Source organism: Prionailurus viverrinus, chromosome C2 (genome assembly GCF_022837055.1).
Source record: "Prionailurus viverrinus isolate Anna chromosome C2, UM_Priviv_1.0, whole genome shotgun sequence".
NCBI classification, from domain to species: Eukaryota; Metazoa; Chordata; class Mammalia; order Carnivora; family Felidae; genus Prionailurus; species Prionailurus viverrinus.
The window spans coordinates 104,995,549-105,021,188 of NC_062569.1; the positions used below are offsets into that span (position 1 = coordinate 104,995,549).

The 25,640-nt window shown below is 39.2% G+C and overlaps 1 protein-coding gene across 11 annotated transcripts in view; it reads right to left on the minus strand.

The window, feature by feature from the left end:
* The window catches only part of BBX (BBX high mobility group box domain containing), a 286,902-nt gene that overhangs the window by 30,629 nt on the left and 230,633 nt on the right, over window positions 1-25,640 (minus strand). For all 11 annotated transcript variants that reach the window (XM_047875041.1, XM_047875040.1, XM_047875030.1 and 8 more), the window contains 4 exons: window positions 22,658-22,738; window positions 6,884-7,892; window positions 5,759-5,897; window positions 2,283-2,431 (listed from right to left, as the gene is read on the minus strand). In XM_047875041.1, the coding sequence (XP_047730997.1) occupies window positions 2,283-2,431; window positions 5,759-5,897; window positions 6,884-7,892; window positions 22,658-22,738 (1,378 nt within the window). The remainder of the gene's footprint in view (window positions 1-2,282; window positions 2,432-5,758; window positions 5,898-6,883; window positions 7,893-22,657; window positions 22,739-25,640) is intronic.

Genomic DNA, 25,640 nt, shown 5'->3' on the forward strand with positions numbered 1-25,640 from the left:
TTACAGCACAGCTGGTATGATAATTTCATTAATAACTTGTGGGACAGTGCACTGGTGGTGCTAATGCCAAATTACAATTAGTTACAAATACTATTTCTTTAGTTTGCTAAATAGAGAATATATCATTTAGTGTCTGTTTTATTTTAACTGCATTTTGCTCCATGAGTCAGAATGCAGAGCAAAATCTAAAGTCTTGAAAGACTTCCTACCCACGTAATTACTGATACACTGTAAGAACCAGTGACTTTGGGCTTGAGAGGCATAACAGAAGCGTTAAGATGATATTGTATGAAGTATAATCCAAAGCTCCAAAAACCTATTTCACATCAAAAGAAATACTGTTAATCTCAGCTGGGAGAGGAAAAACATATAACAGATAACTAAGACCCAAGAGAAGGTCTCATGAAAATAGATCCTAACTCAGGGTTTTATAGCTTTACAAAAATAAATCTATTGTTACATTCCCTGATAGATAATTTGGCCAGCTTCAGGGCTCGAAAATGAATGTCTCCAACTACCAGGAGTGGAGGAAGAGAATACATCCTGTGCATCAATCAATTAAGTTCCACTTTATTGGCTTGTCAGGTATTTATCAGTAACTTTAAATCCAAGAATTATGGGAGCTCATGATACCTGGTATCTTTGGGATCATGGACTACTTTGCCTATTCCTAGATATCCCTAGGGCACAAAGATTGTCATTTCATTGGTAATCCATTACAGTGTTCAGCTACCTACCTGTCAACAAGGCTATTTTATTTCTTTCCTACTTATCTTGGAAGATCTCGATATAACCCTACTTTCTTTTCCCAGATGAGCAAACTTGGTGAAGCAACATTTCTTTTTTAGTTCTTTATTCACTAGACTTGTTTTTATTGACCACAGAGGAAAACCAAGCTAATTCTGAAATCACTTTTATGTTCCTCTCCACCTTTAATCACGAAGGAAGAATTTTCTTCAGCCATACAGATCTATCTTGAGATACAGATCACAAAGTGACTGTCCTCAGTTGTGTTAACTGTGGTGTCCAAAGAAGGTTTTAGGTCTAGAGGGAGAAAATTTAAATTTCTTCAAAGAAACCATAATTTTTCCTAGACCTTATATCGTCCCTCTAAATCCATGCAATTGTATCTGCTCATTAATATTTATCGCTGATTATCCACGAATGCTAGAATTTAGCAAGATTCATGTGAAGATATGTATCATCTTGTATCTATCCATCCATCCATCTAAAATGCACACAAAAAGGGAAAGTATCTGATCTGACATGGAACAGGCAGGAGGCAGCCACTTGTACAGGGTAAATTACATCAACTCTTCCATCAGATCCTACAAGCAACAAAAACTCAGCCACACCAGTTCTTCATTTCTCCATTCACTGTCCTTACAGGAAGTGACTAAATGGGATGACGTCTTTCACATCTGTATGGAAAACTAGAGATACATTTTTCCCACCAGTTTTTAGACTGGAGTAAAATCAGAAGACAAGTTTCTCAATAAAAGCAATGCTGTCATTTTGGGTAGGACAGTCCTTTATTGTGCTTGAAATGTCCTGAGCAGGTTACTATGTTTAGAATCCCAGTCCCTGCCCCACATGTAAAGGTGGTCTTCACACTCTTTACCACCGTTCTTTGAACTACAGTGTTGCCCTTGATGAATGCTGAGATCCACCCAAGTCATGCTGATAATATAAAAGCTCCCCTTATGTACAAGGGAAGATGGTGATATTCTTCAAAACGAATATGCTAAATAGAATTTTTCTAAACTTAATAAAACCAATTTAAAGGTATTGCCAGAGCATTATTTTCATTTGGTTCATACTGCCAGTAAAGAATGGAGTCTTCTTACTACGCAAATAGAACAATTTCATAGTCCCAGAGTTCAACTTGTCAGATAGAGTGAATAGAAGGGTGAGGCTCGGCCAACAGTTTCTGCTCAAGAAAAGCTTAACATCTCCAGGTTAGAATTCTGAAGAGCAGAAAGTCAAAGACCATGTGTAACATTTTCAAAAAAAATGACATATTTAAGGGCAAATGCTCGGGCTGGGATGTCAAAGAAGAGAGGCTGAGGAGGATAAGGAGAGAAAGAAGGGAGAGAGAAGTGAGGTGGGAGCCAAAACAACCCTGGAAAGCAAGCTAAAATTCTAATGGCTGCTGCCTCACTGCCTCAGTCTAAATCCAGTTACGTATCTAAAGGGAGTTGCAGAAGCTTAGAAGAGGGCTGAGATGCTGACCACACTGTAGGAGGACACATCTGTAGAGCACTGTAGAGCACACATCTAACCTTTGCTGGTTTTAGTCGGTTCCGAGGCCATGTTTCCAGTCTTCTTCTTTTTTCTTGGGACAGGTACACATTTCCGGTCAAATGTAACAGGACTGTATTGAGGGAGGCTGTTGAATTTCTTTTCAAATTCTTCATCCAGCTTTGCTGAGCTAATAAGAGAGAGGGGATGGAATCAATCAGCACGTGACATAAATATTTAAACAGAAAATTATATGAGACCTATTTTAAGATACTCCATTTTAAAAACAGGGTCCCTGATAATTAGGGCACTGTTGATAAACTCTGTGGTAGGACAAAAAAAAATCTTCTCAGAAATGCTTGAAAAGATTTACCAGCACAGTTTTTTCAGTCAACTCACAAGAAAGGTTGCCTTGTTTGTTACCTTAGAAAAGCAGAGATATTATTTAAAATATAAGAATATTTTTGAAGTTCTCTCCATTGGCATGGACATTTTCCACTAAGTTCAACACAAAGCATATTCCATCCACACAAGTTTCTCATTGTAAAGATTTGTGTGTGTGTGTAGGCAAGTTTATTGGTGATGGGGTATCACCATCAGCAATTTTATAAGATTTATTTTTTAAAAACATATTTACTGACTAGTACTTGCTTAAAACATCTCTACACACAAAGAAAACACAAAAATTCTGAGGATCATAAAAACAAATTCTGGAGAGTTGACCAGGATGGCGTTAAACCACTCAACGACAAGGAAAGCCAGTTTTCAATGAACACACTGGCAGACAGGCAGCACCACTTTCACGCAAACCAGGAATGACTGCAGAAACGGCACCAGCAAAGTTGGGAAATCCTTGGGCTGCTTCTGATGGTCTCGAAGGCCCCCACGCAGCAATGGCAGCATGCCTGCTGGATCACTGGCTGGCTTCTGACTTCCACTTACTGAGACTTATTAACTAAGATGAAACCCAAACAGATGGGAGAAGCTGCAGCAGAATGGTGGTGCGTGCCGGATGGAGAATGGAAAGCCTTCTGGGGAGAGGGCAGCTTTGAGTCAACTCACAAGAAGCTAACAGCTAATGTGTTAGGCTGCTACCTACAGGATGTACTTGAGGTGTGTCCACCTAAGACTATTCTGTTTGGAGGAATATACACAAGTTGGGGAACAGAGACAAGACAGTCCGATAACCAAAGAATGGTCAATGGAAAAAGGCCATTAATTAGTTCTATCAAAGCAGGGAAGGTGGGCGCCTGGGTGGCTCAGGCAGCTAAGCACCAATTTCGGCTCAGGTTGTGATCTCGCAGTTCACGGGTTTGAGCTCCGTGTCAGTCTCTGTGCTGACAGTACAGAGCCTGCTTTAGATCCTGTTTCCCTCTCTCTGCCCCTCTTCACCTTCTATCAAAAATAAATAAATATTAAAAAAATAAAAAGCAGGGAGGGTGGTGGGGGTGATACTGCTTCATTAATAAAATCACCTTTTCTATCCAGTTAAAAAACATTTGTAACTAATGGAAAAATCAGATAGTAATCAGATACTATCAGAAAGCTACCTATAATATAACTTTTTCAGATAATCTGAAAAAATCAAAAGAAAATCATGAAAATGCGACTTATAACTCGTAAGGTCCCTTGGGACTTTTTTTTCCTTGTCTTTTTTCAACTATAATAATCATCCATGTTTTTTTTGTGGGGGAGATCTGTAAGATTAGAACTGCCAATACTAAGTGAATTTTTCTTGGCAACAAATAGCATATTTTCTGTGATAAAAGGGGTTAAAATGCCTATTTAGAAATCTCAGAGAAGACTGATAGGAACTGGCATCTCATACTGCTCATCCACTGTGCTGGTATATTCCAAACAAAGCAGACCCAGATAGTCTAATTCTGAAAGGCCTATGTATGTCGCCGGGGGTGGGAGTGGGGGGTCGGTGGGGGACAGGAAAGACCAGAGGTTCAAGACCAGAGATTTAAGCCTATAGGAAAACCACACTCCCAGTTACATACATGTGCCTTCCTTAGAAATTATTAAAACAAAAACAACCCATACACCAATCTCTTTTCAGAGATAGACTTTCAAAAAATTGTTTCACTTTTCTTGTTCCTAAAGAAGATTGGTAAAAACACCTCTCTCATGGCTCTCAGCAGTTTCTAATGGAAGCATCAGAGACCTCTCTGCTGAGAGTCTTAATTTCTGCTTTATTTCCCCAGGATCCCATACTGTCTGCACGAGACCTGCTCCTCTCTCAGTGAGCAGACCCACAGGGCACTAGTAGTTCTAGAAGATACAGAGCATTGGTCCTGACACTCAGTGGTCACTTTTTAAGGAAATTCTGCATTTGAAAATATCATTTGACAATGATGAATATGAGAATTTTTATGTTATTATTTATAAGTTGAGTTTGTAAGCAAAACTAATTTGAACTACTTTGGACTTATAAAGTATTAGAAAAGAAATACATAAAATTAAAAAAAATATCATCTAAGTAAATCATCTTGAGGAATTTAACAAGAGAAATAATTTCCAATCTCCCATTTCTGATGACCTGGAGCCTTAGAATTACCAGATTTTAAAGCATTGTAACTTGTAAGGAAAAAACATATTGTTCCACTAACAGAAATGCAAATACTTATGAATAAGCCAAATACTTCCGATCCATGAAATCTGCATACCTTTAAACACACTTATGAAAAAATATGAAAAATGTAAAAATGTACTTATTTCCATTCAATATATTCTTTTCAAATTGGGCTAATAAGAAATCTCAAAGGATTTTTAACAGTTTAACTGAATATGCAGATACCTTCCTGTATATTAAGATTGGTATTAAGAGTCTTTGGAATAACACTAAAAATGAAGTAATTCTTAATGATTTTATCTCGATGTACATGGTATTGCTTGATATTGCATTTCAACACATAATTAATAACTGAGTATTCTCTGCAGCAGAGTCAATCTAACATTTTTATCTTAGAGCAACAGAACATGGTTTCGACACAAATGGTTAGATAGAGGTTGAAGGATAATTTTATTTACCTTACCCTTTTGAGCTATCATTATTATTTTATAAATACATGTGCATAACCTTTAGAAATATTAAATGAAGTAATATGGTAAGCAAAATGGCAAAATGCTTACATAAACATGTTTACGCTTAAACATGCTTACATAATATCCATTGTAAACCTTAGATGGAAAAATGTGTCCTGGCAATATTAAAGGATTTACGATGTCACAGCACTAATACATGGTGGGTCTCAATTCAAACTGAAGCCTACATCTCAAATCTACATACTATGTACTATACCTGAAATGCAGATGGCACGGTCACTCACACAACCGCGTTAACAGCAGGAACCCTGTGGTATGCGGAGATTCTGTGCTCTCGCTTGCTAAGACTGTAATAAGTGCAGAATGAATGAATACTCCAGAAGAAGCAGTTATTGAATTAGGTTTACCTTGGAAAACCTACCACACTTGGTGTCTGTGCAGTGTGCTGACTGTGCTCACAGACACTTACCCAAGGAGAGAATCTTCCTTTGGCTTGGTCTTCTTGAACTTCTTGCTCCCACTGGTCCCACTCTGATTAAACGTCCAGCTTTCTTCATTCCAACACCCTTCATGGTCAGAGGAGTTTCCTTTTCCTGAGCTTCGTTTCCCTAAGGGAATTTGAGAGACAGAATGTGCTTGGTATATTGGGATGAGGTTGCTTCACAAGTGAATTGTTGACCCCTTAGGTATCGTCTGCATGATGCTATTTGTAACTATTTCAGTTTTGGTGTCCTCTAAGCGATTCGTGATGGACCACCCTTAATAATACAACATGCAAAAAAAAGTATACAGCTATGGGATAAGTCTTCCTATCACAACTCAACAGGTACTGTGCATACTGTGTGACTCAAGAGACAGACTAACTACTATCACCTTTCCCATTAGAGAATCAGACTAAGGTGTAGAAGCCTTTGCTGGTGGGCACTATTAATGTGAATTTCCCTCAGATTTACTGGAATGATATCCCTGTACTCCCAAGGATCTTCATTCAGGGCTTGTTAGACCCATTTTCTCAGACATCTCTAAATTGGAATTTAGCTTGGCAAGAGGTAGTCCCCTAGCCAGATGCTGTATTTTAAAACAGATGAATTTATATAAAACACTCTGTGAAACAAAGGTATACACATTAACTGGTTTTATGTTTTAAAGAGGCCTTCCCTTCAACTATAGTTTTGAATACCTATGGAGAGGGCTAGACAGATTATTTGCTTTTGGAGCCTACAGATCAACATTCTGCCCAACAGATTTGCTTGATTCAGGAAATTCTTTCCTTCAGTTTTAAAAGCCATAAGAACTTTAAACATGTAGTGCTTATCTTTCAAAACAAGAAGCCAGCCCATACCAGGTTAAAAAAAAAAGTTTGAATTATTTGAACACATATCCTGAGAACTACCTACAAAATGAATATAAGATCTGCTCTATGGTGCTAGAAAACATGTAGGTAAAATGACACATGTGTCTATAAACCATAAAGAACTGTACAAATATATTGTTCTGATGCCACATTGTTCTTTATGGTGGCTCTTCTCAATGAGTCTAAAGGAGGCATTCGCTACATTTCCATATTCTTTTCACTTTTGTGGGAGTTACTTACCTCTGTCAACATTAGCTCGCAGAGAGGTGAGCATGCCTTCAGACACCAGGGTTTTATAAAGAGCACCTTTGCAAGACCTCTCAGATTTCCGGGAGCCACAAGTCTCTATTTTTCTGTGACAGTCACTTTCCTCAGGCTTGGCCTGTCCAGATAGGCTCGGTGGTAATGCATCTTCCGTGGGGGTCAATGGTTCTGCTTTTATACCCTCTGGCACCTCACCAGAAATGTTCTTGCTGGCAGAAATATTAATGAAATCTGGAGGTCTTGACTCTTTGGTGGTGTCTGAGGATTTCTCCTTTGACATTTTCTTCTCTCTTGATTTCACTTTTTTCTTTGGTGGCTTGGCATCCAAAATGCTTCCCTTGCCACTTGAAGATGTGCGGACCTTCTTGCGAGGGGTTTCTCCAAGTTTCTCGATGCCCCAGTCTCCCTTTGCAACGGCTTCAATGGTGTATATAACACTCTCAATGTCAGACTCTGAAGACTGCCTCTTTTTGCAAGTCTTCTTGGGTGTGGATTTATCATTTCCATGTCGATCCATTTTGCTTTTCTTCTTTTTCTTTTTTAGTTTCTCTGGTTTGTTTAATGCTGTGGGATCCTCAATGATCATAATTCCATGAGGATGGCACATATGATCCTTTCTACTGGGAACATCACTTATTATTATCTTGCTACTGGCAGAATAAGAAAAATCAGGGAAGTGACTACATTTTTGATCTTCTTCTAGTTCTTCCTTTTTAATTTCTTTGGGATCTTCCATTTTTATATCCATTGTATCATCCATTCGTAGCTCCTCAAAATTTCTTAGTTCCTTAGAATCTCTTACATTTTCCTTAGCTGATTTTTCAAATTCTGCTTCCTTCTGTGACCTGGCTTCATCTGTTTTCTCCATTTTTATTTCTCTTTGTTCCTTTCCCTTCTCCAATTCTTTAATTCTTCCACCATCTGATTCTTTTGCCTTCATTAGCTTTGATTCCTCCATTTTAACCCCCTCTGATGCCAGACACATCTAAACGGTTCAAACAAAAATGGGAGAATGACAAAATAATATTTTTTTTTGAAATACACTTGAAATTAGCTTAAACTTTAAAAGTCTATCCCTCTTTAAAGTAATCAAAGCAAACTTTACAATAATCAGCCCACTTCTGCCAAACTAATTTCAATAACTCAAATTTTAAAAAGGCCGTAGGCATTATGATATATTCATTACATTTTAGATAAGCATGTACTCAAATTTCTCATTTTCCAGCTTCATCCGAAGCTTTTTCTATGAGAACATGATTTGGTAGACAGAAGATGGGTTCTAGAGTTGAAAGACCTGAGCTTGAGTCTTAGTTTTGCTACTTGCTAACTCTGTGGCCTAAAATGAGACATTTCACTGTTCACTCCTCAGCCGTCTTTGTAAAATAAAAAGGACGGCAAGAATGATTGTCTCAGAGGATTCTGTGAGGTTTAAGTGAGATGATATACTGATGCCAATACTGACTAAATAATCCCCAAAATGTTTAGATGTTTACCTTTTCTTTTTTCTTGGGGAAACGAGAAAAAGAGCAACATTTTGTACCTACCCAGTTGAAGTTAGAAATGAGAAGATGATTCATTAAATAACTACAGAGGATTCTGGTTAATGAAAACAAAAACAAAAACAAAAACAAAAACAAAAACATTATAGGCCTCAGATGCTGACAGATAACCTGAAGATCATAAAAGTGGTGAAAACTAAGTGATGGTGTTTTTTGTTTTAAACTCATTTGATAGCAGACTTGATCTAATCTGAACTTACACGCCTAAAAATTCTGACCAGAACTAATGTGAAATTACTTAACATCTTAATTCACATTTAACGTGACTATTCATATGCTTTCGCTATCAGCATCTTCATGCATTTGCATTATGCCCTGTGGGAATTAACTGCATAGCATAAGATGCATCTACTACATCATTTTTCTAAAATCTGAAAAATTCTGAATACTAAAACACATCTGGCAGCAATCCGATTATGTTTTAAAACTCCCCAAATTTCACACATAGGACCTTATAGGAAACACTTGCCATCTTCCTCTCCAGTTCCCAGGTACCTCGAAAATTCAATCTAAAGCTATTTTCTGAAAGGGGAAATTGCAGCTTTTGTAAAATTCATTTTCAATACATGGACTTTCATTCATAAACATTCCCTGAAATGCTCCCAAGCGCCAGGCCCCATGGGAGGACCCTAAAGATACAAAGACCATTCTCTGGGCTCAGACTTAGTTTGGGAGGACATGGTTAAATGCATCAAGAAGGCTGGAATGATCGGTCAATATGGGACCTGCTATTGTTGCTTCTCTCAGGAAAATGGTAAAGAACATTGAAATTAGCCAGCATGCTGAGTACACTTGCTCCTTCTGTGGCAAAATCAAGATGAAAAGAGGAGCTGTGGAGATCTGGCACTGTGGTTCAGGCATGAAAACGGCAGTTGATGTGCCTGGACCTACAGCACCCCTTCTGCCACCACAGGAAGGTCTACCACCAGATGCCTGAAGGAGATGAAAGACCAGCAGCGGAAGCTCCACCATGTGAAACACTGCCGGCCTATAATAAATGCCTTGATTTATGTAACCAAAAAACAAAAGAATACAAAGATCAATAAGTTCCCCTCTCTGCCTCTGAGGATTCATCATGAGGCTGACGATGCTGATTAGGCCAAGGGCAGAACAGGAGTTCTTCTCCATTATTCATTTTACCAATTTTGTATTAGCAGCTTAGAGGAAAAAGAGTACTGGGTTTTGCTGAGCCCCCAAATCAAGCATAAGAGTTAGGAAACTGATTCTTTAAAAAAATTTTACCATTGTGTCAAATGGAAAATTGTCAGAAATGTTAACGTATATAAAGCTCATTTAAAAAATTGTTTTAAATTAAATTTGAGAGAGAGAGAGTGCGAGCAGGGGAAAGGGGCAAAGAGAGAGGGGGAGAGAGAGGGAGAGACAGAGGGACTGCGAATCTTAAGCAGGCTCCATGCTCAGTGTGGAGCTTGACATGAGGCTTGACCCCACAACCCTGGGATCAGATCTGAGCCGAAAGAGTCAGACGCCAAACTGACAGAGTCACCAAGGCGCCCCTAAAACTCATTTTTAAATAGATAAGCCATTCAGTTAAATAGGAGATCCTCTTTTACTTCATTTTTCCCCTTAGTATTTTCAACACATCTCAAATCTTTCTGTGAGAATTATAATTGATAAGCCTGAGAAGAAATTGCAGAAGGGTGAGAGGAGGCAGATCACGCACGTTAAAAAAAAATGAACATGACAATCTTCAGATTTTTTTACAGGGAAGATCTGAAATAGTATGGATTCACAATGGAACTATCTTTTTTGGGAAATCACGTAAGTTAACTTTTAGACCTTAGCAAGTAGTTACGAAGACTGAGAACTCCCCTTTAGCGAAAACTTACCAGAAGTAAGTTCAAAGCAAAAATGTTATTTTAATTCTGACACACTGACACATTTAATTCTCCCTGCATATTTTATTCTCGTTGGACAATGTGCTGTTTTTTCATTGATTTTGAAATGATTTTTATTTTCCTTTCTCGATTATCCTAGCCCTTCATGAAGAACTGTCTTACATGGGGGCAGAGACAATACTAGTTCTGGAAAGAAGACTGGAAAGGCATCCTCAAGGTAAATTTTACGGTTTTTCAGCCACTGTCACTCTGGCGACCTTTAATAAGTCCCTGCAGGAGCCATGTCCCATAGAGGCACTGGGTTTTATAGTTTGTATTTGCATAGGTTCATCTGAGCAAACCTAATAATACTTTGCAAACTCCATTCTCTGCTTCAATATATTTCAAAATGATTCTCCTCATCACCCCTGATAGGATTCCACAGCTAGGAATGAAATGGAACAAATGCAGACATTCACTCTGGGGACATATTCCAGGAAATAGCATAATATTTCTTGTGGAGGTAATTACACCAGGCACTAGTCATGCTTTACTTCCTTGTTTCGGGCTCTTAAAAGTTTTTTTCTCCCACAAATAGAGTATGTTAATCCTAAATTATAAGAAAAACAATTATATTGCTAGAAGTGAAACTATAAAAATAAAACAAATAACTCCGAGTCAAAAACTACAAATCATAAATCTCACTAACCAAAAACCCAAATAAACACAAATCAGACTCAGAGCTGGGTGTCATATTAGGTAATCTAATTTAACATTCTTCCCCATGTAGAAATTCACTTTACTACAATATTCTTGAGACTTAATTATCCAACTTTCTGCACAAAGACACTGACCGTATTAGAGGGTGGTTCTCTCTGAAATATTTAAAATTTGAGGAAAAAACTACCACTCCATCATACTAGTTGTTCTCTGAAGTCACATAAAGAATTCTGCTTTCTCTCATATGACAGACTCTCAAATCCTAGGAGACAGATGCAAGTCTCTTCTCCTGGTATAATGTCCCAGTTCCCTTAACATGTAAGGCTTTCCAACCTTTCAAAAGTTGGGCCCCTCTTACCTAAATGCAGTATGGTGTCCTGAACCAAGAACTGGGCTTTTGGGAAGTAAGTTGGGTTCAGGATGAAGTACCACAGTGCTTGCCTAAGGCTAGAGCACTGTGGGCTATGTAACTTTGACTTGAATCCATATGAGGAAATAAAGGCTGAGAAACGGGGTAACAGGACATGCTCCACTGGGTTGTTGTGATACAAAAGTGAATAAATGTGTGCAGACACAACACTTTCCAATAAAGCTTTACAATGGTCAGGGAACATGGATTTAGCAATATCTTCCTTAGAGTAAGTTCCTAGCTTTCCCATAATGCTCTACATGAGAAGTAGAACTGCATACTTGTCAGCTGATAGGAACATACTTATCTTCTAATGGGGCCCAAAGATGGATCTCCCCCCAGCCACTTTAAAAACAAAACAAAACAAAAACCAAGTCATACTTCTGGCTTGTATTGGGCTTGTGGTCAATAACAATCTTGGATTTCTTTACACACCTAATTAGCTGGGAAGCTTGGTCTCTCCCATTCTATGTTTTTATAATTTATTTCTTGTATATAGTTGTGAGATTTTCCATTTTTCCTTATAAAGTTTATCCTTTCCAACTCTGAATTACATTACCTTCCAGCTCTGTTATGGACACATTTGATTAAGTTGCATTTTATGTCTTCATCCAAATCTTTGGTAAGTTGACTAGAACACGGCTAAGGACAGAGCCTTCTGGCAGACTTTTAGAGCCCTTTCATCAGCTTGATCTGAACATTAATAAACTTCAGCAATCTAAGAATGTTTTATAATCCAATCTAAATTACTCCTGTTTTGTTCACAAGGACATGGTAAGATTATCTGTCAAAAGTCTTGCTGAAATCTGGACACAGTATGCCAACAGCATTCTCAGCCAATTTTATAACCATACTAAATATAAAATGAAAATGGCTTGTATTCCAGTCAGAGTCTAACTAGGCAAACAGAAACAACTTAAAGCATATCCAGCAGGAGGAATTTAATGCAGGGAACAGGTTGGTTACCCAGGTAATAAAGAACTGAGACACCCAAATAGGAGGTTGGTGAGGCAATCCAGAGATTAGCAACAACAGGAACAAATGGGGGAAGGCCTCCAGAGGAAGACAGAACCATGGTGGGCCTAACTGGAGGAGCTCAACACGTAGAAGAGATGTTACCTTTGCTTTGCCCCACCCCTCCTCACCCCTTCCCTGCACATCCTGGCCATTCTCTTCCCCCCACTCCATATTTTCCCACCAGAGTCTCCCACTGGCTGGACCCAGCTGGGTATCAGGGGACATAGGCACCCAGAAAAGGCAGTCTACAGCCACCAGGGATATGAACTGTCATGCAGGGCAAACAGACTCTGGGAGAGCACCCAGTTTTTACCTTCTTTTCTGTGAGATCAAACATTTTATTAGAAATAATTCTCAAAAGCCTCTAGGAATTAACAGTCTGTATTTCCACATAAACAGCTTGGGAACAGCTAGGGATGTAGTAACTCTTAGAAGATGCCATCACTCTTAGATGTGAGCAAATTCTATATCGAGAAGCTATTCCAAAAGGGAGGGATGCTGGAGCCAGACTGTCTAGGACTGAGACTGGCTCTGCCTCTGATTTGCTAATTTTCTATAAACGTTTCTGTGCCTTAGTTTCCCCATCTATAAAACACGGATGTTAATAGTATTTCTCTTAGGAATACTGTGAGGTTCAATGAGCTGGACATGTACAGCACTTAAAATAGTGCCTAATTCACAGCAAGAATAAATGTATTCTGACAACCATCCCTCTGTAGCCTTGTGCCATATAGAATAAATCTTAGCTTCTGACAGTAGTAGAATTAGTCTTATGGATATCATTGGTGGCACGTCACGGCCCTGGTACACTAAGTACTTTGCTTTGATTTTTTCATTCTACGGTTGAACGATTCTGTAATTGGGGAAAAAAAACATAAACAACAAAATTAGATGCAGGAGATCTTAAATCAGTTACCTTTCAAGAAGTTAGTCTCATTAAACATATAGTTAAGCTCAGTTCTACTACTGGGTACAAACATCTACTTTCATCTACTTGAGTGCATTTATCAACTAACTTTAGTGGGGCTTACGAAACTGCATACAAACTACATTCTGTTCACATGCATGGACATGCATACAGATAAGCACACAGTGGACACAGAGAAGCATAAATCAGTGTGAACTCAGGTGAATAAAACTGCACTGTGGGACGCACAGAATTAATGTCTGTTATTAATTAGTCAAGTTGCCCTTAATAGAGGGTTGGTTGTTAATCAAGCCTTGAAATAGAATATGCCTTAGTAAATGACAATTTATTCTTTTATTATTATTTTAAATTGAACAATAAACTTCTTGAAGAGTGAGGATGTAAAATGTCTGCAGGACACCTTCTAGATCGAATTCCCATGGCTGTATTCCAAGAAGTCAGAATGCTAATGTTTTAAATCAAATGCCTGGCATAAATATTTGATATCTACGGTCTATTCCCTCAGGCACCATATTTTTTATAACTGTAACTCAGGGGGCACAAAATGGATCCTGTTCACCTCTGTACTCTCCTCCAAGAATATATCCTAGTACCTTTCAAAAAGAAGGCATTTCGTAGATAATTGTGTTGAATTGAATGGTTCATTAGTTCTGAGTCCAAAATGCAATCTGATTCATACCAAGAAACTTACCTTACAAGTCTATAAAAAACAATGCTAATTAGGACCACGCTATTGCTTGGCCTAGACCAGCATTCACACTGTCCTTACTTATGCTTCCCAAGAGCACCAGTGAGAATTAATCACTAATATTGTAGTTTTACTTTGATAACTGAAACCTCACTGAAGTTTCTCACTGTTTTGTGTAGTCAGAATGGCCTGTCAGTGATGAGCTGGAAGAAATGTAACTTACCCCCAAAAGAAAAATGAAAATGAGTATGTTGAAACTGGAGATTCTAAAGGATGCACATATTGGACAGACATATAAAAATCACCCTCTTCAAAATTATTACAAAGAAAAATTTCAGTAGGAATATTGAAGAGGTGAGATAAAATGTGCAGTGGAGGGATTATTTTTTATGTTCCTGGGTTCAAGAAGATTGCCATTTTCAGTTCAGGTAAGATTGTGCCATAGGCTCGGGGTTGCTATGGGGGACTACAGAGACATAATAAATCTGAGTTGTGACAAGCTTTTACCTCTTTGAATCAAAAGACATTTTAAAATGTGTTCCTTTCTACAAATGTTAAGATATTGATTCATTTCTTTAATGTGTTCTGCTATAAAAGACAGTGAAATGACCAGCAAAAAATAATTAATCATGTGTACTAGATAAGAATAATACCACAGAAATAGATGTTCTTTAACTGGTACAAAGGAATGGGTAAGTTGCTCCAAAATGTACCATACTATTACACTCTTAATTATCTTTTGTCTTTCATTGTCTATTGTAAAGGATCCAGCTCGATTAAAAACAAGGCAGTGTGAAAACAGAGCCACTGACACTAATCAAGAAGTTTCAATTTCAAAATCTTTGCCTTTTAGTACAAAATAAATGTTTTGCAGCCAAGGTATGTTTACAATCATTTTGTACTGGCTTATTATCTGCCAAAACAGTGTAGACATAACCCTAGGATGGCATTTAGCAGTGTTTTCCAAGATGTGCACTTCTCCCATAATTAAATAAAATCAGAATGTTATTGCCATAAACATACACTGGCTGATGGTCTCAGAGAATAAAGAATAGCACTGCTGCTAAGAAAATTCAATTTTCTTTATTATAAAAGATAACTGGTCACAGAACAGTGGTCTAAGCATCTCTCAACACTGAAATCTGAGCATATTAAGTAGTTTTCTATTTGGTTTGCAGAAACACGACCAGGTGAAAAGGTGGCTTAAATGTTTCTCTTTACTATTTCTTCAGAAATTATACCCATTCTGAAGACTCTAGATGGGGTGGGGTGGCCTTTGTTCCATAGGCCATCTATTAAAGTCTCCCCCAGAAGTGTTAAAGGAAGTCATTAGGAGAATTCCCATTATTTCAGTTCCTCCAAAAATAAGTTGATGCAATTGGGAATGAAATGAAAAGTTTTAGGATGGGAGTTTTCTAAAAATGACTCACAACTCTGCCTAAAAAGCTATGGAAAGAAATACACCACTTAAAAAAAAAAGACCCCCTCAAATATATCATAGGTATTGGGATTCAGTTATATGACAGTAGCGTAGGAGGGGCTGAGCTGAGAGCTGTGTGCCGAGATTCCAGGTTTCAGGGGGCTATGAGGAGGAGGTGGGGATACTGCACGTCAATAGTATGTGAGGACACACAGAAAACTGAAATGGAGTCACCTTGGTCAAACACCACCCATACCTGGTAGTCGGGAATGCTAATGTGATTGGAGGGATGGCATTTCCTACAGTTTTCAATGTGGTATGTAATCTCTATAATTCTATCATAATTCAGCTTTTCTTAAAATGAGCCAACATCCTTCCTAGGACTTAATTTTTATAGACACCAGAATAAATTTGTCTTTATCTACCTATTTGGTTTTAATTATAAGTGTTTTTTACAAGTTAGAATGTAAGGAAAACTAGGCAGTCAAGGTGTCTGAAAATGTCATCATCTTTTTTTAATAAATAGGGTTAAATAATGTTTCCAGTTCCCTTGGAAGCACCAGATCTGCAATCTTGCTTTTTCATACATGAGAAGTAGGAGTATATGTGGAGAAATCCAGCACCCTTCCTTCATCTTAACCTTAACACATTACTAGTTTCATAAACTGAAGTAAAGAAGTAGAACTCAGAAAATGGGTACCACAGACCAAATTCAGCAACCCTGTGGTGACTGTTCTCTACCTTTCTTCCTTTTGTGCTCAGAGAATATGGGCCTCTGGCTTTCCAAAGTCGACCATTTACCTTAACAAACCCCTCTCTTTTTGACTCTTTCAGTATTGGATTTCTTCAGTTGTCCCCACCCCTCGGCATCTTTCATCTCTTCTTTTCTGCTGGTGGGGCTTCCTCTTTGTTCACAAACATCCGGGCTTCCTGAAGTAGGGCTCCGATCTTCCATTCTTCTCCGGTGCATTCAGGTTCAGAGCTGGGGCCATCTCCAGCTCCCCTTTCGCTTTGCCTTTCACATGGACCCAATCATGGAATCCAACTAAATCCTCTGTAGCATCCCTGGTGTCTGTTTCTACAGCCCATTCCCACTGCCAAACCACCCCTCCCCAATCCTGGCTCTTATCGTCTCACACCTAGATGTCCCCAGAAGTTTTCCACTCCACTCTACACATAGCTGCCAAGGGAATGTGCTTTCCCACTGTGTGCCCCTGCCCTAAATCTTTACTTGCTCCTCATGGTCTTCAAGCACAAGTTTCTCTGCTTTACACTAAACACTCTCCCAGTTCTGACTGCAGCCACACTCCACCTTCCACAAGTCTCCTAGCACAGCCCACTACTCCTGCCCATCTGATCTCATCATCCGCCTACCTCATGCCTCCTGCCTCTACCCCTTTATCCCTTTGCTGTATCTCTCTCATCTCTCCATTTGATTATGCAGGTCACAATCTGCACTGTGTGTGGGTATAAAACGGGGAGGTGCACGAGGGTAGGTGGATGCTGGCAGGGGCTGCTGGCCTCAGAGCCAGGGCTCCGGAGGGAAAGGAGAGCACAGTGATGGTGTCTTTAAGGGGGAAGGCACTATCGGCTCTGACCAATCGTTCTCATGTGGGAAGGTTGGATCAGTGTCTCTAGATTCTCTACATTTTCATGAGAAGTCAGACATTTATTTGAAATCTCCACTTTTAAAATATTAGCCGCTAATTGAAATGTAGAATATAATACAGGTCAACAAATTGGGTGCCCCTGAAAAAGCATCTCTGCAAGTTAAATGTGGCCCAGAGGCTGCTAGTTACACCCCCAGTTTCTAAACAAGTCTTTCATCAAGAACCGTCTTCGTGCTCTCTGTGCTGGGTCCCCATGGCACTCCTGCTAGTATTAATTCTCCCTTTCTTGTCTTCACAAATTCACTTTGTATATCATTCGTCACAAGTAGAGCCTTGTCATTTCACTGCATGGTTCCCTGTGAAACCATTTGCACACTTATTTCTCATCCCTTAACTTTTTGTATCTTATCTCTCTGCAACTGGAGAAGAAGTTCTTGGAGAACAGGAGTCCTACTCCATAATTTCCTCTCAATATCTTCCAAAGTATATTCACAAACAGGCACTTACTTATTTAAGGGTGTAAGATATATCTTGGCAGTTTCAAAAGTACAGACACTTTTTAAAAAGGAAATATCAGCTCCATTTCTTTGACAGCAGTCTTGAAAAATCTGTCATCTTATTCAGCCATACACATATATGTGTAGGAGTAAGCTGTCTTCCATAGAGCCTTCTATACTACGCAAAGTCCTATAACAAGCAACTTGCAGAGTCTTTTACATTCATCTAAAACAAGGAGACAGAACAGCCCAGTGTGGAAGAGCCTGGGTGTGGAGACAGATTGCCTGGGTTTCTACTGAGGCTCCAACTTCCTGTCACATGACCTTAGGCAAGTCACAAAACCTCTCTGCCCTTGTTTCCTAATGTATACAAGAGGAACGGTGATAATACCTATCTCAGAGGATGTGTGTGAAAATTCAATGAGTACATATAAAATACTTAGGAAAGTGCCTACCACATAGCAGAGAATTAAAGTCATTATTATCTTAAGTTAGGTAATACAACTGATTTTCTGCTATTAAAATTTAGACTCTATTTTATTTTATTTTTTTTTTAATTTTTTTTTCAACGTTTTTATTTATTTTTGGGACAGAGAGAGACAGAGCATGAACGGGGGAGGGGCAGAGAGAGGGAGACACAGAATCGGAAACAGGCTCCAGGCTCTGAGCCATCAGCCCAGAGCCCGACGCGGGGCTCGAACTCACGGACCGTGAGATCGTGACCTGGCTGAAGTCGGACGCTTAACCGACTGCGCCACCCAGGCGCCCCTAGACTCTATTTTAAAGAACACATAAAATTATTTCAGAAAAAGAAAAGTAAAACCAAAGAATAATATTTTGAGGCATATGCTTCGGCGTCTCATGGCAACTCTCCAACACCAAAACCGCACCCGGAGGCAGAGTGTGCTCATACCACTGACCTTAGGAGGTTCACAAGCAGGTTCACAGCTTACCCTATCACAAGAAACAGTATTCATACATCCATATGCAGGTAACTTTAGCAGCCTCACGGTTATGGACATGGAATGGACCCTTAATAATTACCGCTTATTGGAATAAATGAATCAACTGTGCATTTTATTATACTAGGCAATTTTGATACCAGAGATCTTTTAAGTGTAGAATTTTCTTTCCTAAAATATACAGGGAAAGATGTGTCTGTGTGTCCTCCAACTATATAGCAGCTATAATACACAATCATCTCCAGGGAGATACTTTGCAACTCTTTGTATGATCTGACCTAATTAATTTCAAAATGAAAGGAAACACATTATAGTACCTGCACCAATTAAACAACTGATTAACTGAACAGTACGAACCTCATGGAAGTTCAAACATAGAGGACTGTATTTTTTTCTCAATCCCCTGACCTCAGCAGCACTATACCAACTCTGTTCTTAGCTGGAGTGGATTCCTGAAAAATACCTGGAACAGATCCCAGAATTGTCAGGTCCCTCTCAGCTATTAAAAATCCACCCAGCTTAAAATGCCAATCAAATGCCTGAAGCAGGGCCTTCCCCAGGGCATCTCCTGGCTACGGGGTCCAAAGAAATAAAACAATGCCAAAACCAAGAGTGCAGGCCAACCCAAGTCTTTTTGTGTCTGTTGCCAACTTCCTCCAATTTTCTTTTTGCCGGCTCACGTGGGTGTAGGACACAGCAATAAGAACATGCCTAAAATATTTCTTGCTTCTCACCAAGAAGACACTTCTTGCAAGCAACAGCCCCTATACTTTTGGGAGGTCTACTATTCAGCTCTCCCCTTGTGTCAGCTTGTAGGAATAGAGGTGGGGTAGGGGGAGAGGTTAGTTCCTGGGCTGGTTGCTGGCCCTTCCCTTCACGAGTTCTAAAGCTTCTGTAAAAAACAGGAGAAGCAATAGTGGAGGCAAAACTCACTGCCCATGGTTTTTCCCGTCTTTTTCTATCTGTTCCTGCTAACACTACAAAAGACTGAATGATCTTGTCAGGGGATGCCAAGGGCAGGGATGATATACAAATTATTTAAGAGGCAGGGATGCAAACTGATCAGAAGGGATGTGGTCCAGGGCCTGGAACAGGTCCTGCAGACCCCTTGCAGTGTCCTCCAGTTGCTGGAAGGATCAGGGGAGCCCAGGGATGCTGGGGAAATTGCAGCAAGGGTGCTAGGGGGTTTGGGTCCTTTTACTAACGATGGGAAGTGCTTGGTAATGTTAGAACCAGGACAGCTGTACTGGTGGAAACTGACTGAACATCATTCCTACCTGTGGGAGCTCTTCAGTGTCCTGAGCGAAGCTGTCTCTAAGTGTGTATTTCCTAATGAGAGAGGCTGCCCCAGGCCTGCTCTCTGCAACCCCTCCCCCCCATGACTGTCCCATGGCCTCTTGCCTGATCACCTTGAACTATTTTCTATTTGGTCACATGACCTGTGGAAACTCATGCATTTTTACAATGCCAAAACAGAGAGTACAGCAGGGTATTCCAAACCTCTCCTTGCTGCCAACTTCCTCCAGCTCTTTTCTCACCTGGTCAGATAGGTGAAGGGCACAGCAATAAGTCTATGTCTAAAACACTTCTAGCTTCTCACCAAAGAATGAGAAGACACCTCTTACAGATACACCCCAATTGGGAACAAATTTTCTCTTAGAGCTGCCTTCACTTTGTTTGACAGGGAGCAGGGATGAAGAGTGAAAAGCAATTCCTTCCTTCTCTCTTCAGGACAGGGAGGAAAATCAAAATATTCCAGATGACTGGATAGTTTTTGATAGCCACCTGAGCACTGACGACTTACGGGCTGGGATAGGAATGACAGAACCCCTGGAGGGGTACATGGGATAGTAGCTGGATTGGACCATCTCTTTAGAAATCCCAAGAGAAGGATCTGGCCCAAATTGAAGATGGCTTCCTAGTAGATTTCCTTTTGAAATGCATAAATTTAAAGCTGTTCTTTCATAGTTCAGACAGTAGCACCAATTCTGGGCAAGAGGAAAAATCTTCCTCTGTATCCTGTTATACTTATTTGAAGAGGCACCCGAAATAATTAAATATTATATGCAGTTTAAGAAAAATGAATATCAAATATACATGGAATAAAAAAATTGAGGAAGCATATTTCTATTGGTGATTATTTGGAGATGCTGATTAATCCATTGTGCATATATTTATGTTTAATTAGAAACTGGGTAGGATTTAGAATGTTATTCTAAAACACAGTCTATTAGCATTATGGCATCATATTCATGTGGTGCAAATAATAATGTGAGAGGATTTTCTTGGTAAACTATTTTTTAGCGACCCTGTTTTATCAAAAGCATATATTTTTACTCGGATGTTATAAGAAACTAAGTCTGAGTATAAGCTGATTTGCTATAATTGGAATAGGCTTATTGCAGTCATTTTACCCCTTTAAAATTATGATACCAGCATTCAAACATCTGTTAAACCATAGCATCTGTTTCATATTTGGGATGCATCCCTACAAATTAGAAGAATGTTCTTTTTAATGAGCTCTGATTTAATAGGGAATCCTTTTTTTTATATAACTGTTATGTGAAAGAAAGAAAATGAGAAGACAAAAATCATCTCTTGCACCCTCCATACTAAAGTACCTCAAAGGTCCATACATTTCAAATATAAAACTCTTTCATGAAGATATATGCATATGAAAGTGCACATGCGTGTGCACACACATACACACACCAGGAAATGCAGAGAGGGCCACACATTCTTATTATTCAAGAAAAATAATCACTTCTTTCAAAAACATTGTCTTGCCAATCTATAGGGTCTTAAAAATACCAGATAAATTCATACCTCGTAGTGCCTCTGTTTACTAAGATTTGTTTGCTCTAACTCCAAAGGCATACGTGTTGCCAGGTCATTATCATTTCAGTTCTACCTGAAGTAGTACTTGCCACTGACTCACTCAGTTCTTTTTAAACTATTCCCTGTGGTCTCTGGAAGTTTTCTAGTCATTTGGAGACCTCTATCTGCATCTGATTTTGTCCTATAAGAAGCATGTCAGCTTAATGTCAGACAACAAAGGGTTCATGTGTCCCACTGTTAATATACTTCTTTACTCTCTTAGGCCGTTGGCCTTTGTGTTTTTCTATTTCTAATGTGGAGATGGGTAGACATTAAAAGCTTAATTTAAACATGTTTAGAACTCCTAGATTTTAATGATATAAGCTACCATAAAATTTAGAAGATAGGCTGCCCCATTAAATTTAACAAACTACAAAGGATTTATAAAAAGACGGTATCACTCACATAAAATGAAAAAAAAAAAACACAACTCAGAAGGAACTCATTGGAAGGAAGCCAGAAAAATGAGAGAAAAGAAAAAGTTTGATGTAAGAGATTTCTGGTCACCCATCTTGTACCTCCTAATTTGTCTCACCAAAAGAGAAAACGGCTACTGCAGTGTCCCAGCACTGACGACATTTCTTTCACAAAAGAAAGGCAGAGCGGTCACAGGTAGGCGGAGGCAAGCCTGGTAGGTGCCCACCCCAGCAACAACTGCTTCTGGAACCTTTCTTGCCAACCTATCCCCCACCAAGCGAGGGTTCTGGCCCTCACAGATTTACGAAAGCATATTTACCAAAGGAACAGCAGCATTTTATATCCATGTCACAACAAATGTACAGCCGATAGGTGTTACAAAACCAGATTTGGAGTCATTTGAGTTCTTCACTAAAAAAAACACCCCCAAATTAAAACATCAATGACCTAGTTTAAAAGTAGTGTCTTCTAGGAATTTATAGACACTATAAGAGAATCAGAGAAGAGAAAAATGACCCAGGCCATTCTTCTGGGTTTAGGCTAGACTTACATCACCAGTCTGAGACAAAAACTGACCTTATTTGACAATACTAACCTGTGGAAAAAGATTGTATCATTTTCTTGAGTACCCTTTTCCAATGCTTAATGACTTTTAGTAGCAAAACTCCTTTTTTACCCTCTCATGGTTGAAAATGAGATATAACAACACACTTTATGGTCACAGGGGATAGGGTACAGTTTAAAGAACACTGTTATTATGAACTTTTTCCACCTCTGCAGATCTTATCTCCATATACTCTTAGAAACTTGCCTCTGCCAGTTGAAAGAGTGCAGATTTTCCATAGCGTTTCACAGGTTCCGCACCACCCAGCTGCGAAGTGTTTGAAGAAATCTGTATTGAAAATAATTCACATAAAGGATATTAATTGTGTCATCAGAATCTTTGCTTCTCATTCATACACATTCAGGAACTTTCTTTAGTTTATGAGAACATCATTGTTCCCAAGTACCAAGTAACTTTAAAGATGTCATACTTGGGATTATAATTTTGAAACCAACTTTGATGAACAACCTCAAAAACAGTAACAAAAACCAGGTGTGGCTTGGACAGCTGTTTAATGACAGAAGTATTGTCTTGTACAGTCCAGGCTTTAAACTCTACCACTTAAAACAAGATTTGCATTTCCATTTCCATATAAACACCAACTCATCAACTGACCAAATATGAGGGATTTAGAGTCATTTTGTATGCACCGAAGTGACTAATTTTTTTAAGGAATATATTTAGGATCTCTAAAATTATTTGGGAAAGATAGCATCATTAGTCAACAAACATTTTTTATATAATTATTTTTAATGTTTATTTTTGAGAGAGAGAGAGAGAGAGAGAGAGAGAGCGAGCGCAGAGTGGGGGAGGAGCAGAAACAGAGAGGGAAACACAGAATCTGAAACAGGTTCCAGGCTCTGAGCTGCCAGCACAGAACCTGACGCAGGGCTCGAACTCGGGAATGGAGAGATCATGAGCCGGAGTCTGATACTTAACCGACTGAGCCACCCAGGTGTCCCTCAACAAATATTTTTTTAAGAATCCAATATAAATGTCGTAGGCAATACGATAGGAACTGGGGAAGCCAAGAATTTTACAGAAAACACTAGCCCTGGCTTTGAGAGGATACTCTAAAGTACACACAAAGATTGAAAATCAAGACCACAAATCTAAATAAGTTATGCAGTTAAGGCCTATGCTGAGGCACAACATATCCAACATTATATCAACTGCATGTTCTTCTGCAAATTTGGCCAAACAGTGGCCAGGCACTGGTAACAACGAACTGCAATGTCCTTTCTCATTTTTATATGAAAACTTCATTTTCAACTTCAAGCCTAACTCAGTAAAAAAAAAAAAAAGCTGAGAACATACATTCTTAAGGAACTTCACAAATATTCTTCCTGGAGAAGTCCTGTCATCACAGCAGCTAGCTATGGCTTAAGCATTTCATATTCCTCATGATTCTGAATTCTTTCTCAGTTTAAGATAGAAGTATTTCTCAGTTCAGTTTAGCAGGCACTCCTGCCTGCTGAGTGTATCCTCACAGGTGACCCCAAGTCCCACAGGGGATTCTGTGGAGTCATCAGCTCTGGGAGAGACTGGGAGCTTGCTGCTGAATGGAATTCTTCCTAGAATACCGGCTGAACGAGAGGCTTTTGTCGAGGAAAATGTTTAACAAGCTACCTGGGCCATTTAGAAGAATTTAGTTTATGGAAATTTTAGGCAATTTTTCTTCCTAGGTACTATCATTTTTAACAGTTCTTTCCAATTTATCCCAACTAAATTTTTATGTTTTATTTATTTTTGAGAGAGCACACACAAGTGTTGGAGAGGGGGACAGAGGGGGACAGAGGATCCGAAGTAGGCTCTGCACTGACAGCAGAAAGCCTGATGTGAGGCTTGAACTCACAAACCAAAACTGTGAGATCATGACCTCAACCAACTGACTGAGCTACCCAGGCACCGCCAAACCACTTTTCTTTTTAAAGAAAATTAACTAAATGGGGCTCAATCTTTCTGAGTCTGGAATATTTTCTTCTACCTAATTTTTCTCTGATATGCGCCACTTCTACTTTTTCTAGACAAGATGAATTTAATAAATCACCTTATCACTGAACTATGAGAAATGGACACATAATCACCACCTCCCAATTACTTGAGGGAATGAAGTACCAAACATACAGAATTGCCAGAGTCTCGAACCCAGGCTGTATAAAAGAAAGAACATGACTTTTGTGTCAGACACACCTTCATTACTTTTTGCTCTGTCAACTTAAGCAAATTGAGTCTCATCTACCTCATCTTCAAAACAGAAACAATACCTGCCCCATATTATTGTTGTCAAGATTAGATGTTATGTCAGTGAAGAGTCTGGCACAGTGCTGAGCCCATATTGTGTTCTCAATAAGTGGTACAATGATTATCAACAAGAATTTATCAACAGTAACTTGAATAAACATAAAGCTCTCTTAGTATAGTCCAAAAATTAGTTACACACTAACATTGCAATGTTAAAGGATAATCATGAAATTTAGTAATTCGTAGAATATTAAATTTATCACATAATCACATGACACTCTTAAGAATCACTAGAGGACAGGCTGGGTAATCCCACACCACACAGCCACAATGCGGAGTGGTTCTAGTTCTTACACTGACTCCCTCTGCTGTTCCTTTTGTTGTAGGTTTATGCTCCTCGACACTAAGTATTTGTTTACTACCACACACCCTGTGCGCGGAAGACTGCGGGGCTCAATGAAGAACTTCGGACTGTGTGGATGCATTATCGACCATTTGAGATAATGCACAGTTGTCTAAGTAGAGAACTGAGAATGGTTCTTTACCTTTCAAAAGGAACTACTACTTATGTCTAGTAAGAACTAGTTCCCTCATCACCCATGGGAGGACTTTGACCTATCTGTAGGTATAAGAAAGATTTCCAAAGGAGCTTGTGTGGGGGGAGGGTCAATGTACTTTAGCAGCCCAACATTTCTTTTTTTTGTTAATTTTTTTTAATGTTTATTCATTTGTGAGAGACAGAGAGTGAGTGAGGGAGGGGCAGAGAGAGAGAGAGAGAGAGAGAGAGAGAGAGAGAGAGACACAGAATCCAAATCAGGCTCCAGGCTGAGCTGTCAGCACAGAGCCCAACATGGGGCTCCAACTCACCAACCATGAGATCATGACCTGAGCTGAAGCCAGAAGTCCAACTGACTGAGCCACCCAGGCGCCCCAGTAGCCCAACATT